Below are 17,727 nucleotides of genomic sequence, written 5' to 3'. Positions count from 1 at the left end.
AGGAGAAACTGTTGAAGATAAACACAAGAAAGGCACCCGGGGTGGATGGGATCTATCCAGTTATATTAAAGGAGGCAGCAAAGGAAGTAAGCAAACCCTTAGCCATAATTATGAGAGCTTCCTTGGACTCAGGGGAGGTACCCATAGACTGGAAATGTGCAAATGTGACCCCAATTCACAAAGGAGGATCAAAGGCTGACACAAGTAACTATAGACCTGTGAGCTTAACTTCTGTTCCAGGAAAATTAATGGAGGCACTGGTTAAAGAAGCACTGCAGGATCATTTAGACAAGACTTCAGTTATAGCTCAGACACAGCATGGTTTTGTTAAGGGGAAGCCTTGCCTAACCAACTTGATTGGATACTATGATGCAGTCACAAAAGAACTGGATAACTTTGATATTATATACTTGGATCTTAGAAAGGCTTTTGATACTGTTGCACATGGAAGACTGCTACACAAATTGGAGCAGTGTGACACTGGAGGCAAATTGCTGCTATGGATAAAGGGGTGGTTGAGTGGGAGAAGACAGAGAGTGGTAATCAATGGACACTGCTCATCGTGGACTAATGTTATTAGTGGAGTCCCTCAGGGCTCAGTGTTGGGTCCATTATTGTTTTCTGTATTTATAAATGATATTGATGATGGTATATCAAGCTTAATGTCCAAGTTTGCAGATGATACAAAGGTTGGCAGGGTTGTCAAGGACACTACTGACACTACACTGCTGCAACAGGATCTGGAAAGGTTGAGCAGATGGGCTGAGAGGTGGCAAATGAAGTTTAACATTGACAAATGTAAAGTACTACACATGGGAAACAGCAACCCCAGGGCAACGTATCAACTCTGTGGTACTACACTGACAGTGGTAGAGAATGAAAGGGACTTGGGGGTGATTGTGCAGGCAGATATGAAGTTCTCTGAGCAGTGCAGATGGGCTGCAAGAGTAGCTCATGGAGTATTGTCAATGATATACAGGAATTTTTCCAGCAGGGATAAGGAGGTGATTATTCCATTGTATAAGGCAATGGTCAGGCCACACCTAGAGTACTGTATACAGGTCTGGAGGCCTCATTTCAAGAAGGATGTAGAGCTGCTGGAACGAGTACAGAGAAGGGCAACAAGATTAGTGAATGGAACAAAGGGGTGCTCTTACGAGGAAAGGCTTAAGTTTTGCAAATTACAGTGTCTGGAGACTAGGCACCAGCGAGGTGATCTGATAGAGGTGTATAAAGCCTTGAATGGTTTAAGCATGCTCAATGCTGATGGGATTCTTCCTCTAGCTCAGAAAAATCACCTGAGAGGGCATAAATTCAAATTGAGGAAAGACAGATGTAGGATAGACGTGCAGAAATTTGCCTTTAGCCAGCGGGTGGTTGGTTGGTGGAACAGACTGCCATCCCTTGTGGTGGAGGTTGATAGCCTAAATAAGTTTAAGGCTCAGCTGGACAGGTATTTTGAACGAACAGAGGGGTGAAGTGGAAGTGGGTTTTTTTTTTTTTTTTGGCTGATGCTGCATAAGCTTGCTTTCTTGCATCAAATGCCTCTACTAATGCTAATTACAAGATCACATGAGCTACTCTGGTAGCCTGCCCTTCTACGTGGGCATCTGTTCGTGGTGAAGCGCCCTCCCAGTGATGCTGCTGGACTTCCAGATTAGCATCACTGGGATCTAATGCCCGTGCCTTGGTTCCAGGGTTACATCGTTGGAATCCGACATGTCCAGCCATGCGCTGTGACCCTTGGAAATTCGGAAAGTGGGATCCAGGTGGTTGAGGGGCCCAGCCTTAATACACCACTTCGGCCCCTGCTTCGACAAGACGGGTGGTTCTGGACCGGCCCAACTGGAAACAATCGGCGGGTGGTTCTTACTGCTAGGGTCAACTGCGTTCCAATAAGTCTCCCTCCCTTTGGTCCTGGGACGGGATCAAGGCTTATTGGAAACATAGGTATGATGCTCCTGAGCAAACTTGTCATCCCATTTGTGTATGCATTGCTAGTTCACAAGTGGGCGTCCCCTCGTAGGACTCCGTGGTAGGTGAGGTATCTGACATATCTTCAGACGTATCTGAAATTTTTATTTTACTCCCATGAGTAATTTAAATCCTATTTCTTCTGGAGCCCCAACATCGCCCTTACCTAATCGATCAGATGAGAATGACACCAATTCTGTGAAAAGAGCCAGAACCGAGGATAAAACACCATCTATAACACTGCTTTTCCTCATTCTCCATTCCACCGGAGAGCAGTCCTACCAGGAAGATGTCACCCTTCTTCATCCAGAAAGGATTAGAAGGGTTGGCAGGATCACCAAAATCCGTAAAATGGCTGCATTCAGGCAATCTTTTAGTCGAAGCTTCGAGCGGAAAGAATCTTGAAAACGACATCCACTGGGGGAATACCGATAAGTGTAACACCCCACAAAACTCTGAACTCTTCACGAGGTGTCATTTCAGAGTGGGGTCTTCTTCATGTCTCTGAAGAAGAATTCTGCTCTGAACTAGAAGACCAAGGAGTGACAGCTGTCAAGAGAATGTCAATGCAGAAGGATGGTAATCTCGTCCCTACCCGAGTTCTCATCCTAGCATTCAACATCCCACGGCCTCCAAGTTCCATCAAGGTAGGCTACTTAAACTGCCCAGTGAGGATTTACATCCCAAACCCACTGAGGTGCTTTAAATATCAAAAATATGGCCACTCACAAACAGCTTGTCGTGGTAATCCTGCCTGCACTCGATGTGGCACGAAAGACCACGAGAGCAAGGAACGTTCAGCTTCCAAACCAATTTGTGTAAACTGCCAAGAAGAGCACCCTGCCTACTCTAGAGCATGCCAGCAGTGGAAGGATGAAAAAAATTTCAAAAAAATAAAAATGGAGCTGAACATATCCTATAAGGAGGCCAGAAAACTCATTCAACCAATAAATAGCAGGAAGCCTTTATACGCCCAGAAGGTTTCTGCAAAGTGCACCATCGGTACACAAACTGAGATGACTGTATCACCAAAAGAGTCATTTACTCCTATTGCACAGTATGTATTGTGTTCACAAAAGCCCATCCAAAAAACCCAGTCAGCTGCCACTCCTATTTCCGTACCTCCTAATGCTTCATCACTACCAAAACCAAGTGGTAAAGAAAAGGTACAAATATTGGAAGAGCCACCTGCAATACAAGAAACAATGGATGTCAGGGATAAGGCGGTATCGGATGACCCAGTCCTGGAAATCTTTGCAGAAGAAGATATGGACACAGGCCAACTACCTGTCTTTCCAAAGAAAGATAAAGCCAGTACTGAGAAACCGAAGCCCGAAGCCCTTCGGAAACCACCTGATGGATGCAACAAATCCAAATAATGGGTAAGTTCATTTCTACAATAAAATTGTCGTAGATTCCGTCGAAATAGTGGCGACATCAAGCCCCCCCCCCCGCAGAGAGGAAGTTGTTCTAGCTTGTCTCCGCAAAGGACAGAGTCATCTTACGCATGCATTTCTGCTGAAGGCAGATAACTGTCCTATGTCCGAGAACTGTGCCACCATTTTAACTATTCGTCACATTTTAACTGAGTGGCCACGTTTTAGACACGAGCGCAATTTATATTTTACCACTTTTAGTCATCTGGCTGGGCCTTATACGCTCAGTCAGATTTTATCCAACAATAACCATGTCTGCTGTTTTTAACTATTTAAAATCAATAAACATTCTTACTCATATTTAAGATTTACATTTTATTGTTATTTCTTTATTGATTTATCTTTTATACTTTTTATACCTTTGTTATTATGACATAGTGACCTAACTAATTACGTCACTGAAAGCTTAAATTTTTATATATGACCTGGTCTTGGTGCATTATAGCTTTAGTTGCTAATGCGCCAATAAAATTAATCTGGTAGACTGTCTGCACTGCTCTGAAAACTGCATAATCACCACTAGATCTTTTTCATTCTCCACTACCCTGAATGTCGTACCACACAGTTGGTACGTTACTCTGGGGTTACTGCTACCCATATGCAATACTTTACATTTGTCAATGTTAAACTTCAGTGCCACCTATCAGCCCATCTTTTCTATATCCTGTTGCAGCCATCGTTATTGTCATTGACAACTCTGCCTACCTTTGTATCATCTACAAACTTGAATATTAAGCCTGTTATACCTTCATTGTTGTTAAATATACAAAACAACAATGGGCCCAATGCCAAACCCTCGGGGATTCCACTAATAACATTTGTCCGCGAAGATTGGTGTCTGTTGATTACCACCTCTGTCATCAGTTGATCCCACTGTACAGAATTTAAAAACTGTCTGAGACGTCTGTAGTCACCTTTAGGAAAGCAAAAGTCCTTCCCTTTAGCCTTGATGGTAGTTAATCTAAGTAATTCCCACATTAGTAATTGTGATCACTGTCACCCAGTGATTCCTGTATCTGCAAATTCTTAATGCATGAATAATCACTGCTGATAATCAGATCAAGAGTATTACTCTCTCTCTCTCTCTCTGGTTGCCTATCAACATGTTGCTGTAGAAAACAGTCATCCAATAAATCCGCAAAAGTCTTGCTGGTATACGAGTAACGAACTCACAAGTTCCAGTCAATATTTGGAAAGTTAAAATCCCCCATTATAAGACATTCTGATTTACTGGCCCACTCTAATTCTCTGCACAATTGCTCATTATACTCATCAGATTCGTTAGGCCTATAACACACACCTACTCTCATTTTTCCTTTCCCAGAGCTTGCTGGATGGTTGAGTGGGAGAAGACAGAGAGTGGTAATCAATGGGCACTGCTCTTCGTGGATTAATGTTATTAGTTGGGTCCCTCAGGGTTCTGTGTTGGGTCCATTGTTGTTTTCTGTATTTATACATGATATTGATAATGGCATATTAGGCTTAATGTCCAGTTTGCAGATGATATGAAGGTTGGCAGGGTTGTTAAAGACACTAATGACAGTACGCTGCTGCAACAGGATCTAGAAAAGTTGAGCAGATGGGCTGAGAGGTCAGGAATGAAGTTTAACATTGACAAATGTAAAGTACTACATATGGCAAGCAGTAACTCCAGTGTAACATATCAACACAGTTAACCTTCCATTCTCTACACTTACAGTGCGAAAGTTTGCCTTTAGCCAGCAGGTAGTTGATTAGTGGAACAGACATCCATCTTTTGTTGTGGAAGTTGATAGCCATAAGGAACTGGGGCTAATTGTGCACACAGATATGAATTTTTCTGAGCAGTGCAGACAGTCTGCAAGAGTAGCTCAATGATGTCTTGTGAATGATACACAAGAATTTTTCTAGCAGGGATAAGGAGGTGATTATCCCCTTTTATAAGGCAATGGTCAAGCCACACTTTGAATACTGAATACAGATCTGGAGGCCTCATTTTAAGATGAATGTAGACCTGTTGGAACAAGTACAAAGAAGGACAAGGTTAGTGAATGGAACGAAGGGTTGCTCTTCCGAAGAAAGGCTTAAGTTTTGCAGATTACAGTGTCTGGAGAGACTAGGCACCTGCGAGGTGATCTGTTTGAGGTGTATAAAGCCTTGAATGGTTTGAGCATGCTCAATGCTGATGGGATTCTTCTTCTTCCCCAGAATAATCACCTGAGTGGGCATAAATTTAAATTGAGGAAACACAGTTGTAGGATAGATGTGTGGAAGTTTGCCTTTAGCCAGTGTGTAGTTGATTGGTAGAACAGACATCCATCTCTTGTTGTGGAAGTTGATAGCCTAAATAAATTTAAGGCTGAGCTGGACAGGTGTTTGGAACGAATGGAGGGGCAAAATTGGAGCGGGTTTTTTTTTTGTTGTTGTTTTTTTTTTTTACCTGATGCTGCATAAGCTTTCTTTCTTGCATTGTATGTCTCTACTAATGCCAATGCTTATTTCACACCAAACAGACTCAAGACTGCATTATCCACCAACATGAATTGGATGCACTTCCTTAGATTTTGTCTTTCTTAACTAACAGCATAACCCCTCCTCCCTTCCTGTCCTATATATCCTTCCTATACACATTGTACTCCCCAAATTCCAATTCTGCACTACTTATATCTGTATGACACCACATCTCTGATATCCCAACAATATCTGCCTTTGATGTCTTCACTAGCACTTCAAGCTCATCAAATTTATTAACTATACTCCTAGCATTGCTGTATATGCAAGTATACATGCACCTGTTCCTACTCTTAGTTAACCTAACACAGTCCATGTATTTACTTGTTCCACTATGACTACCAGCAGTCCTGGAAATCTCCATTACCTTGCTTTCCAGGCTGCTGCTCATTCTAGTAGCAGTAGTGCAAGAATCACTTTGTCTCTGCTTGCGGCCACTGTTAAGTTTGCACACCTTTTAGTCTGCGTATCTCCCCCAGTCTAGCAGTTTCCGACCGACTTAACACTGCCTCAATAGCATCAGCAAATATTCTTGCACCCTTTCTATTTAAGTGTACCCCATCCCTGTAGAAGCACTCTCTCTCGTGTCAACCAGCACAGACCAGGCTGAAAAAAATTCTACCCCTTGAGCCTTGCAGAATCTCTCCAGGACCAAATTAATCAACAAGGCTCTCATCATATACTCCCTCCTATCATATCTGGGTAGAATTGCAGACACTTTCACATTCAATCCTAACTTGTGATATATATATATATATATATATTTTTTTTTTTTTTTTTTTTTTTTTTTTTTTGAGTAAATCTGAAGTTCTCTTACTCTTAATGTCATTAGTTCCAATGTGTACAACAACAGCATCACCTTTTGTGCCCTTAAAAGATGATATCTGCTCTACAATGTTGGTCCACTTGACTTGAGTGTCGCCTGAATATCAGTTCAATCACCATTTTAGACACCCAGGTAGCAAGTACAGTTTGTCTGGCATATCTGGGAAAATGTCTGTGACCTCGAGGACCATTATTGGGTAGTCCCTATTTTATCATAGTGCTGCCTATTTGCATATTCAATATATTGCCAAAAATATCTGTAATAATCTGCAGTTTACCTGGAATTTGGAAAAAGACCATACCCACCAATTGCCTGTCATGAATAGGTTTAATGGCAATTCGTTCATGCTAGAAGTAAGTAAATCAGTAAAATACAGTAGAGGCATTGAGGTTTAGGCATTAAATATTCCATAACCATCTGCAAGTAAACTGAAGATACCATATTACGAACAAAACAAATTGTTTGTGCAATTGCAGCAAAACTTCAAAGTTGTAGACCAACAGTGGTTAACATAATCATCAGATAGAAATGGAGCTACTATGACTGGGAAACTTTTGTATAGACCAATGTTTTTAACCTTTTTTTAATTATTGTCCCCTAAAGGGCTTTGTTAGACAATTTTTTTCCTAATCATCTCCCCCCCCCCATAAAATTTTAAACAAGAAAATACTTCATACTTACTTTTTTTTATTCAATGGGATCTCTGAGCTTGATGCTTTTTAGCTAAAAGTTCAATGTTTGGTATGACGTTAGTAAGTTTAATTCTGTCTCCTCTTGAACATATATCAGTTCTGTTTTTTGCTTTGTTAATATTTTATTTACTGAACTAAAACCACTTTCAACCATATGAGACTTTGGAAAACAAAGAAGTACTCTGGCCATTTCAGACCACATTGTTCGATAAAGAAGTTTAGTTATTTTTGATCCCCACAACTCAGCAATTCCACCTTTTTTGAATTTATATTTGGATTCTTCGTTATATTTTAATTCAATCAGTACTTGCATTCCTTCCCTAGCAGACTCGGCATTGCATCCAGTTGGATCTACCATCCATGGCATCACTGTGGAAGTTTACCTTTAGCCAGGTGGTTGATTGCTGGAACAAACTTCCATCTGTTGTTGTAGAAGTTGATAGCTTGAACAGATTCAAAGCAGAACTAGACAACATTTGGAGCAAGTGCATGGGTGAAATGAGAAGGGGTGTCTGTTTTTTTGGCTGATGCTATATAAGTTTGCTTTCTTGCATCATGTGCCCATGCTAAAGGAAAATAAATCTAAAAATCTATTTTTAATTTCACCGTTTAAAGAACAGAAATAAATTGAGTAATTCTTAAGATCATTCTCATTGAGAGATTCATTGATTTCAATTAACTCTTGCATACCATGAAATTGTTTTCTCATTAACTTGCTTTCAAATATTTCAGTGAAGTTTTTCAGTAAAGGCTTTTAATGCGCATTTGCAGTCTATCACTGTAATTAATTTCCCTTGAAGTTGAAGTGATACTTCATTCTTCCAACTCATGTATTAATGATCTTGGTAAAACAGCTCCCTCCCTCCATTCCCAACATGCTCCATTCAATGCCTCCTCTGGTCTTCCATCAAAAGGATGTCAGAAGAATTTTGACGAATCTTGGTGCTAAGAAACCCCATGTCCCAATGGTATTTCTCCACTTGTCCTCAAAATCTGTGCTGAACATACTACTATTCTTTGCTGCCTTTTTTTCACTTTCTTATTCCAAAGGTGTTTTTCCTTCTGCTTGGAAATTTGCTGATATCCAGCCAGTTCCTAAAAAGGGTGACAAATCCCTCCCATCCAGTTATTGTCCTATTGCAATTACTTCTACTCTTTCTAAAGTAATGGAGAAATCCATTAACTGCCAACTCTTAAGCTACCTAGAAACCTTCCGTCTAATCAACGATCGCCAGTATGGATTCTGTCAATGTCGATCCACTGGTGATATTCTGACATATGTTATCCATTTATGGACAAATTCAATGGAAAAGTTTGGTGAAACACAAGCAGTTGCTCTTGATATCTGAAAGGCTTTCGATCGTGTTTGGCATAAAGGTCTTCTAAACAAACTTTCATCTTATGGTTTGTCATCTGTTTTTTGTAATTGGTTATCCAGTTTTCTCTTTGATCGCTCACTGAGGGTGATGCTAGATGGCTCTCTGTCTTCTAACTTCTCCACTAATGCTGGTGTCCTCCAAGGTTCAGTTCTTTCCCCCACTCTTTTCCTCTTGTATATTAATGACCTTCTTCCATTGCCTGGAAATCCCATCCATAGTTTTGATGATGATAGCACATTGCATTCCACTTTCCATTTTGAGAAACCTTGCCCTGCTCAATCATCTTCAACTTCTCGAAAATCTGCTACCAATTTCTTAAATGCGGATCTTCAGGTAATTCTTCAGTGGGGCAAAGACAACTTAGTTGATTTCAATCCTTCTAAAACTCAGTCTTGTCTTATATCTCGCAAAAAGGTTTCTTCTGCTCCTATGCTTATCTTTGGTGACTCTCCGATTTCTAGGTAAAATGATATATCTCTTTTGGGGATTACCTTGACTTCTAATCTCTCTTGGCACAAACACATTACAAATATTGCTCCCTCTGCATCTAAAAAACTTGGTTTTCTCTTTCACTCTCAGCATTACTTTTCTTCAAAACAGCTGTTCACTTTGTACAAATTGCAAATCCGCCCTACCATGGACTATTGTTCCCACTTCTGGGGCGGTGCCCCCCCAACACCTCTCTCAGGCTTCTTGATTCCATTCAGAAGACGGCAGTTAGGTTAATTAATGATTCATCTCTAACAGAGTCTCTCCACTACCTGTCTCATAGACATACTGTTTCTGCTGCATGCCTCTTCTACAGATATTTCCATGGGCACTGTTCTTCTGAATTGGCTTCTATAATTCCTGCTCTCTCCAACTTCAAATTCACAGAACCAACTTTTCATCATCCTCGTTTATTCATTCATCTGCCATTTTCTAGAACAACCTTCCTTCATTCGTATTTCCTGAAAATTAGTTTACAGAAGTTCAAGTCCAATGTCAACAAATATCTTCTTTCATCTTCTCAACCTCCAACCCAAGCACGGTACTATATACTATAGGTTCTAATACCTCTCGTGTTTGGGGTTTACATAAAAAATATTGCAGTGCTGATGCGATTTTTACTATTGCTCAGATTGCACTCCCGAGAGGGCTTGAATTTGAATTGTGGAACGACATTTGTAGAATAGATGCGTGGAAATTTGCCTTTAGCCAGTGGATGGTGATTGCTGGAACAAACTTCCACCAGTTGTTGCTTTAATAAATAAAAAAAAATTTGAAAAATCCAAGCCATATAGTATATGTTGTTTTTATGTTTGCTGATCTCCTTTGCTAAATCTGTGTCTCCTTCCGTTTCAGGAAAACTAATTATAATATCAAAAAGGTTTGCAAATCTTGTTAGACAGTTTCCTGTAGAAAGCCATCTAACTTCTGTATGTAAAAGAAGCCTCACATGCTGTTCTTCATTATCAACACAAATTATATGAAAAGGTTATCATATTTACTATGTGACTTTATTTTATTGATGGTTTTAATAACTATACTGTGAGATTGATAAAGAACTGGACTAATATTTTTTGCAACCAGATGATGTTGGTGCACAATGCAGTGTAATGCAAGAACTTCGGGACATACTTCCTTTAGGTGGGCTATAAATCCTTTGCTTCCAACCATGGAGGCATCAGTGGCACTGGATACCAAATTGTCCAGTGGTACTTGTTTTTCATCAAACCATATTTTTACAGCAGGAAAAATGGATGCTTCACTGCAGTCAGTTGCTATAGATTTTACAAACAACGTCTCTTCTTGCAATTTACAAACTTCATTGAAATAATGAATGTATGCCATTAGAGGGGCCTTATTGTCAGTAATTGTGGATTCATAAATCTGAATAGAAAATTTTCTCATTTTTAGTTTGTCAGTTAGCTGCCCTTCAGTGTTAACTCACATCTCATCAATTCATCCTCGAATGGAATCGTTGCTAAATGGCAATGCTTTTAAACTACTGGAAGGATTTTGATGCATCACTGTTGAAATTATAATCTCTAATGTGGGTCCTATAAAAGTCTCAACAACTGTATGTGCACTACCAGTTTTTGCAATGATTTCTGCAATTTAATAATATTAGCATTAGCATTAGCATTAGTAGAGGCATATGATGCAAGAAAGCAAGCTTATTCAGCATCAGCCAAAAAAAAAAAAAAAAAACACACACCACTCCCATTTCACCCCTCAGTTCGTTCGAAATACCTGTCCAGTTGAGCTTTAAATTTGTTTAGGCTATCAACTTCAACAACAAATGATGGAAGTCGGTTCCACCAACCAACCACCCGCTGGCCAAAGGCACATCTATCCGACATCCGTCCTTCCTCAATTTGAATTTATGCCCTCTGAGGTGATTATTCTGAGCAAGATGAAGAATCCCATTGGCATTGAGCATGCTCAAACCATTCAAAGCCTTATACACCTCTATCAGATCACCTCGCCGGTGCCTAGTCTCCAGACTCTGTAATTTGCAAAACTTAAGCCTTTCTTCGTAAGAGCGACCCTTTGTTCCATTCACTAATCTTGTTGCCCTTCTCTGTACCCGTTCCAGCAGCTCTACATCCTTCTTGAAATGAGGCCTCCAGACCTGTATACAGTACTCAAGATGTGGCCTAACCATTGCCTTATACAAGGGAATAATCACCTCCTTATCCCTGCTAGAAAAATTCCTGTATATCATTGACAAGACACCATGAGCTACTCTTGCAGCTCGTCTGCACTGCTCAGAGAACTTCATATCTGCCTGCAGAATTACCCCCAGGTCCTTTTCATTCTCCACCACTGTCAGTGTAGTACCGCAGAGTTGATACGTTGCTCTGGGGTTACTGTTTCCCATATGTAGTACTTTACATTTGTCAATGTTAAACTTCATTTGCCACCTCTCAGCCCATCTGTTCAACCTTTCCAGATCCTGTTGCAGCAGCATAGCGTCAGTAGTGTCCTTAACAACTCTGCCAACCTTTGTATCATCTGCAAACTTGGACATTAAACTTGATATCCCATCATCAATATCATTCATAAACACATATATTGAATCATTCCGTATGATTGAATCATAAACATATATTGAATCATTCCGTAGTCATTTGTTTGTGTGTTCTTCTTAAATAAGGAAATAACAGTCTTACATTGTTGAAAATTCTGTTTTAAATTTTTAATATATTCGATATGTTTACCACCTTTATCAGGATGTTTTATTTTCAAGTGATCTAAAAGTCTTGATGGTTTCATAGCCTCATTTGAAAAATAACTATTACACATAAGACACATAAGTTGTCTTGAGTTGAAGGGGCTTTCATTAAAACTATAAGTTAGATATTCATCGAGATACTATTTTATTATTATTATTATTATTATTATTATTAACCATATGGTGCAAGGAAGCCTGAGGCTTATGCTACACCACCCAAAAAAAAAAAAAAAAAAATTCCCGCATTACTCTGAGAGAGAGAGAGAGAGAGAGAGAGAGAGAGATATCCAGCTCAGGACCCTGGGTTTGCCAAGTCCATATTCACCAGATGTGAGCCCCTGTCAACACTTTATTTTCAGCACTTGACATGATTGATGATGAGTTTAATAACTACAAAGAATTAAATAATAAAATATAAACTATTTTTATTTAACCTCATAGCCCATGCTGCTCACAAAAGCACTGTGGATCAAAAATAAACAACCTCCACAAGGAAACAATAAATCAATACTAATTGTTGCTTAGAAAGTAGAAACAATAGGCTTAAACATTTCCCCATTCCATCCATGCCTCATGTATTGATCAATGAACAAAAGAATTAATAAATAAACCAAGTCCTGCCAAGGTCACAGCTGTTGGAAAGGCGTAAAAGCCAAATATTGCAGAGAAATTACCTCTGAAAGCACTTAGGCATTTAATGCCCATGAAAAGCAAAGTTGGTTGATTTAAATCACGCCCACTATCTTCCTTTTATAAAAATATCTCACTCACTCCTAATATAATATACCTATATGTTAAAAATCAGTTGTCTCAGGGGAAAAGAAAACCCAATGAGAGAAATTAAATATTAAGTAATAAGATGTCGTCGGGTAGGGTAGGGTTGAAATTTGAAGAGCCACAAACCATTATAATACCCATGATTTTTTCACCCCCCAAAAACCAATTTTTGCCACCATTGAGAACCTTCTGGTATAGACCAAAGAAATTTACAGAAAGACTACAGTGCCCTCAGAAGAATATTACATCAATCCCTTCAATAGTTATTGAATATTGTCAACCATTAGGTTCTGGGGAAAACGGAGTTGTCCAAATTGCCATGGCATTTTCGACAGTTCCACTTTCCCAGATTATCGATCTTAACCCAACTTGAAAACCTTGGGGAAGAATTGCAAAATCACCTTCAAGCAAGGCCAACATGCCCATAAACGAGTTACTGAACTAATCTCTGATGTTGAACCCTCCCATTATCAAAAATTGGCTTTGAGTTTACCGGTGAGGGTCAAGTGATTAATGTAAAACAAAATTATATTATTAAATTATTCTATCAATAAAATATTCTTTGATATGTGTGCATTATCCACTTTTAAGGTATACTGTGTGTATATTTCTCTCTCTCTCTCTCTCTCTCTCTCTCTCTCTCTCTCTCTCTCTGTGTGTGTGTGTGTGTGTGTGCACGCACACACGCTCATTCATCAAGATCTCTCTCTCTGTCTGTCTTATATATTCAGGTTGGAAAAAAGGCATGAGTTACGTGAAATGCGCAAAAAAAAACGCTGGGAAACTTTATTTACAACTCGGAATTCCATCTCTGAATCTCAAGAAATTGAGGGTGTTCCAGATAAAATAAATGAAGGTATCAAGGAGAAAGAAATTCAAGAAAATAGTGTGACTAATAAGAAATCTGAAAGTGAAAACCCATTCTCCAGTGAGAAAACCTTACAGAAAGAGCAGACTTTTTCATCATGTCACCATCAAGTACCTTCATATTCAGGTTAGTTAATAATTATCCATAAAAAAGTTATACAAAAGATTTTTATATAGAATAGAATACAGTTATTCATTTTAAAAGTAAATTCACATTACTTGTATTTGATAGCATTAATTGATAGCATTTAGCCAATGCTATCAATTAATGATCATTAGTGTAATTGTATGAAGATGCTGGGAAAGGATATTACTTAACTAGAGCAAGTGAAAGTTTATTTTCAAGTGGAAATAGTCTTACAAAAATTGGTTTAAAAATTTCTGAATGCTAACTCTCCATGAGTTTTGTGGATCAGTTAGGAATAAGGAACATTAATTTGTACAGTCTCCAGACAAATTCATTGTTAATTAAATTGTATTTAAACAGAAATCATGATCCAGACTAGAGCTGCAAAGCAACCAACACAGATTAGCGTGAGTGCCGTGACTCAGGGGAGAAACGAAGGGGCAATTCTCCAAAGCATCACAGTCTTAAAAAATGTGCAAAATGTGAAATGTTTGCGGACATTTCTGGAAGAGGACATGATCTAGCCAAGGAGGATGTCTTTGTGTGTCCTAGGTGCCCAGATCTGGTGTCCAGAAATTAGATGCCAGCTCAGCATTCTGATGTGCATCTATGAGAGTTTGAGGTGTTAGGGTAACTGCCCTCGAAGAAATTAATATGAGGGGCCCATCAAGCTCTCAGCTGCCCAACTCAATGCCAGAGATCATTTCTGTGCATCTGGAAGCACACAAGCACTCTACAAGGTAGAATGTGTTGGAACCAGAGGAACTAGTTAATGTTGGTGACTCTATTGTCTGGGAGACAGGGAATATATTATGCAAAGAGGATAGGTGAAACAGGAGATGTGCAAATGTATCCCAAATTCACAATGGACGTTTTAAAGGGTGACACAAATAATTATAGATCTGTTAGTTTAACTTCTGTTCTGGGGAAAATAATGGAGTCACTGGTTAAAGAGGTGATACAGGTTCACCTACACAAGACTGCAGTAATAGTTCATACACATCATGGGTTTGATAAGGGGAAGTCTTGTCTGGCCAATTTTATTTGGATACTATGATGTGGTCACAAAGGAACTGGATGCAAAAAAATAATTTTGATATCATATACTTGAATTTCAGAAAAGCTTTTGATAGTGTTGCACATGGAAGACTGCTGTACAAATTGGAGCGGCATAGCATTAAGCACAAGTTGCGACAATAGATAAAGGGATGTTTAATGGGAGACGACAGAGAGTGGTAATCAGTGGACACTGATCTTTGTGGACTAATGTTATTAGTGGAGTTCCACCGAGTTTGGTGCTTGGCCCATTGTTGTTTTCTGTATTCATCAATGATATTGATGAAAGTATATTAGGCTTAATTTCCAAGTTTGCAGATGATACAAAAGTTGGCAGGGTTGTTAATGACAGTAAAGGCAGTATGATGATACTGCAACTGAATTTAGATAAGTTGGGCAAATTGAAATTGAAGTTTAACATTGACAAATGGAAAGTACTGCATATGGGTATCAAAAACCCAAGAGAAATGTACCAACTGTGTAGTACTACACTCAGGGAAGTGGAGAGTGAAAATTTCCTTGGGGGTTACTGTGCAGTCAGATATGAAGTTTGTTGAGCAATGCAGACAGGCTGCCAGAGCAAGTCATGGTGTGTTGTCAATAATACATAGGAAATTTGCTAACAGAGTCAAGGAGGTGATTATCCCGTTGTACAAGGCAGTGGACAGGGCACACCTTAAATACTGTGTACAGGTCTGGAGACCTCATTTTAGGAAGGATGTAGAATTTTTAGAATGAGTACAAAGAAGGGCAACAAGATTCGTGCTCTTACAAAGAAAGGCTGAAGTACTGCAAATTGCAGTGCCTGGAGAGTATTCACCTGCAAGGTGTATAATGCGTTGAACAGGTTGAGCTTGCTCAGTGCTGATGGGATTCTTCCTCTTGGTCAGATTAAGAACCTGAGGGGGAATAGATTCAAATTGAGGAAAGTCAGATGAAGGATATGTGTGGAAATTTGCCTTTAGCCAGAATTCCATCTGTTGTTGTGGAAGTTGATAGCTTAAATAAATTCATGGAAGAATTGGACAGACGTTTGGAGCAAATGGATAGATGAAATCAGAAGGGAGGTTTTTTTTGCTAATGCTGTATAAGCTTGCTTTCTTGCATCATATAATACAATACAATACAATACAATTGTATTTATCAAGAGAATTCGTTTACTATATATAGTAATAATAATAATAATATGCCTCAACTAATGCTAATGTGCTTAATCACAAAGCAAATTTAAATGGTAACAGGAGTAACTGCAGACATGTTAGTTTTAACTTCTGTTCCAGGACAAATTTTGGAGTCATTAGTTAGAGAAGCATTGCACAATCATCTAGACAAGACTGAAGTAATAGTTCATATATAGCATGCATTTTAAGGGGAAGTCTTGTCTGGCCAGTTTTATTGGGTCCTACTATGTGATCACAAAGGAACTGAATGCAAAAAATAATTTTACTTTCTTATATTTGTATTTTAGGAAAGCTTTTGATATTGTTTCACATGGAAGACTGCTATACAAATTGGAGCAGTATGGCATTAAAGGCAAGTTGCTGCTATGGATAAAAGATGGTTGAGTTGGAAAAGTAACAGAGAGAGGTAATCAATGGACACTGCTCTTTGGGGACTAGTGTTTTTAGTGGACACCCCCCAGGGTTTGAACTTGGACCCATTGTTGTTTTCTATATTTAACAGTGATAGTGATAAAGGTATATCAGGCTTAATGTTCAAGTTTGCAGATGATACGAATGTTGGCAGGGTTTTTAATGATAGTAATGAAATATGCGGCTGCAACAGGATCTAGAAAAGCTGGGCAAATGGGCTGAGAGCTGGAAACTGAAGTTTAACATTGACAAATGCAAAGTACTGCCTATGGGAAGCAGTAACCCCAGAGAAACCTACCAGCTGTGTGGTACTACAGTCAGGGTAGTGGAGGACAAAATGCGATATGTGCAGTGCGATATGAAGTTTTTTGAGCAGTGCAAACAGTCTGGTAGAGCATTTCATTGGGTCCTGCGATTGATATTCAGAAATTTTTCTAGCAGAGATAAGTTGGCGATTATCCCCTTGTATAAGGCAGTGGTTAAGCCATACCTTGAGTACAGCATACAGGTCTGGAGACTTTGTTTTAGGAAGGATGTAGAACTACTGGAACAAGCTGAATGGCAGCGAGATTGAAGAGGGAAACAAAAGGCTGCTCTTCCCGAGAACCACTTAAGTTCTGAAAATTACGTCTTCAGGTTAGGCACCTGTGGGTTATCTATTTCAGGTGTATGATGCCTTGAATGGTTTGTGCAAGCTCAGTGCTGATGCGATTTTTACTATTGCTCAGATTGCACTCCCGAGAGGGCTTGAATTTGATTGTGGAACGACATTTGTAGAATAGATGCGTGGAAATTTGCCTTTAGCCAGTGGATGGTGATTGCTGGAACAAACTTCCACCAGTTGTTGCTTTAATAAATAAAAAAAAATTGGACATACTTTTGGAGTGAATGTCTGAAATGGAAAGGGGATTTTTGGCATATAAGATGCTATATAAGCTTGGTTTCTTGCATCATATGCCTCTGCTAATGTTATATCTCTTTTCAAAAACTCAGCATTCAAAAAGAGATATCACTTGGTTCAGTTCATTTTATTATAAGAAAATACTTGAAACTTTTTCCATTCCGAATCCACAGTATGCAAGAGATTCGATTTCAGAATAGTCTTCAAAGATTACAGTGCTGTCACTGGTTTAATTTTGCGCCAATAAACCCAAAATCAAATCAAATCAAATCACTGGTTTAAATGCTTAGTTTGCTGTGAAGCTATTGAAATTTCAGATAAAATTTATATCGCTGACAAAGTGTGGTTTCATCTCAGTGGCTACTTCAGTCGTCAAAATGGGGGAAGTTA

At 39.1% G+C, this 17,727-nt stretch overlaps 1 protein-coding gene across 1 annotated transcript in view; it reads left to right on the top strand.

Annotated features, from left to right (window-relative positions):
- Positions 1 to 17,727, top strand: part of LOC150080054 (uncharacterized) — a 559,273-nt gene that overhangs the window by 87,478 nt on the left and 454,068 nt on the right. The window contains exon 7 of the mRNA XM_090381984.1: positions 13,526 to 13,788. Within this exon, the coding sequence (XP_090238110.1) occupies positions 13,526 to 13,788 (263 nt within the window). The remainder of the gene's footprint in view (positions 1 to 13,525; positions 13,789 to 17,727) is intronic.

The sequence above is a fragment of the Mastigoproctus giganteus genome, chromosome 9 (genome assembly GCF_048544385.1).
Source record: "Mastigoproctus giganteus isolate SK-2022 chromosome 9, ASM4854438v1, whole genome shotgun sequence".
NCBI lineage: Eukaryota > Metazoa > Arthropoda > Arachnida > Uropygi > Thelyphonidae > Mastigoproctus > Mastigoproctus giganteus.
The sequence above is the reverse complement of the archived record's forward strand: the minus strand, read 5'-3'. Positions and strand labels throughout refer to the sequence as shown.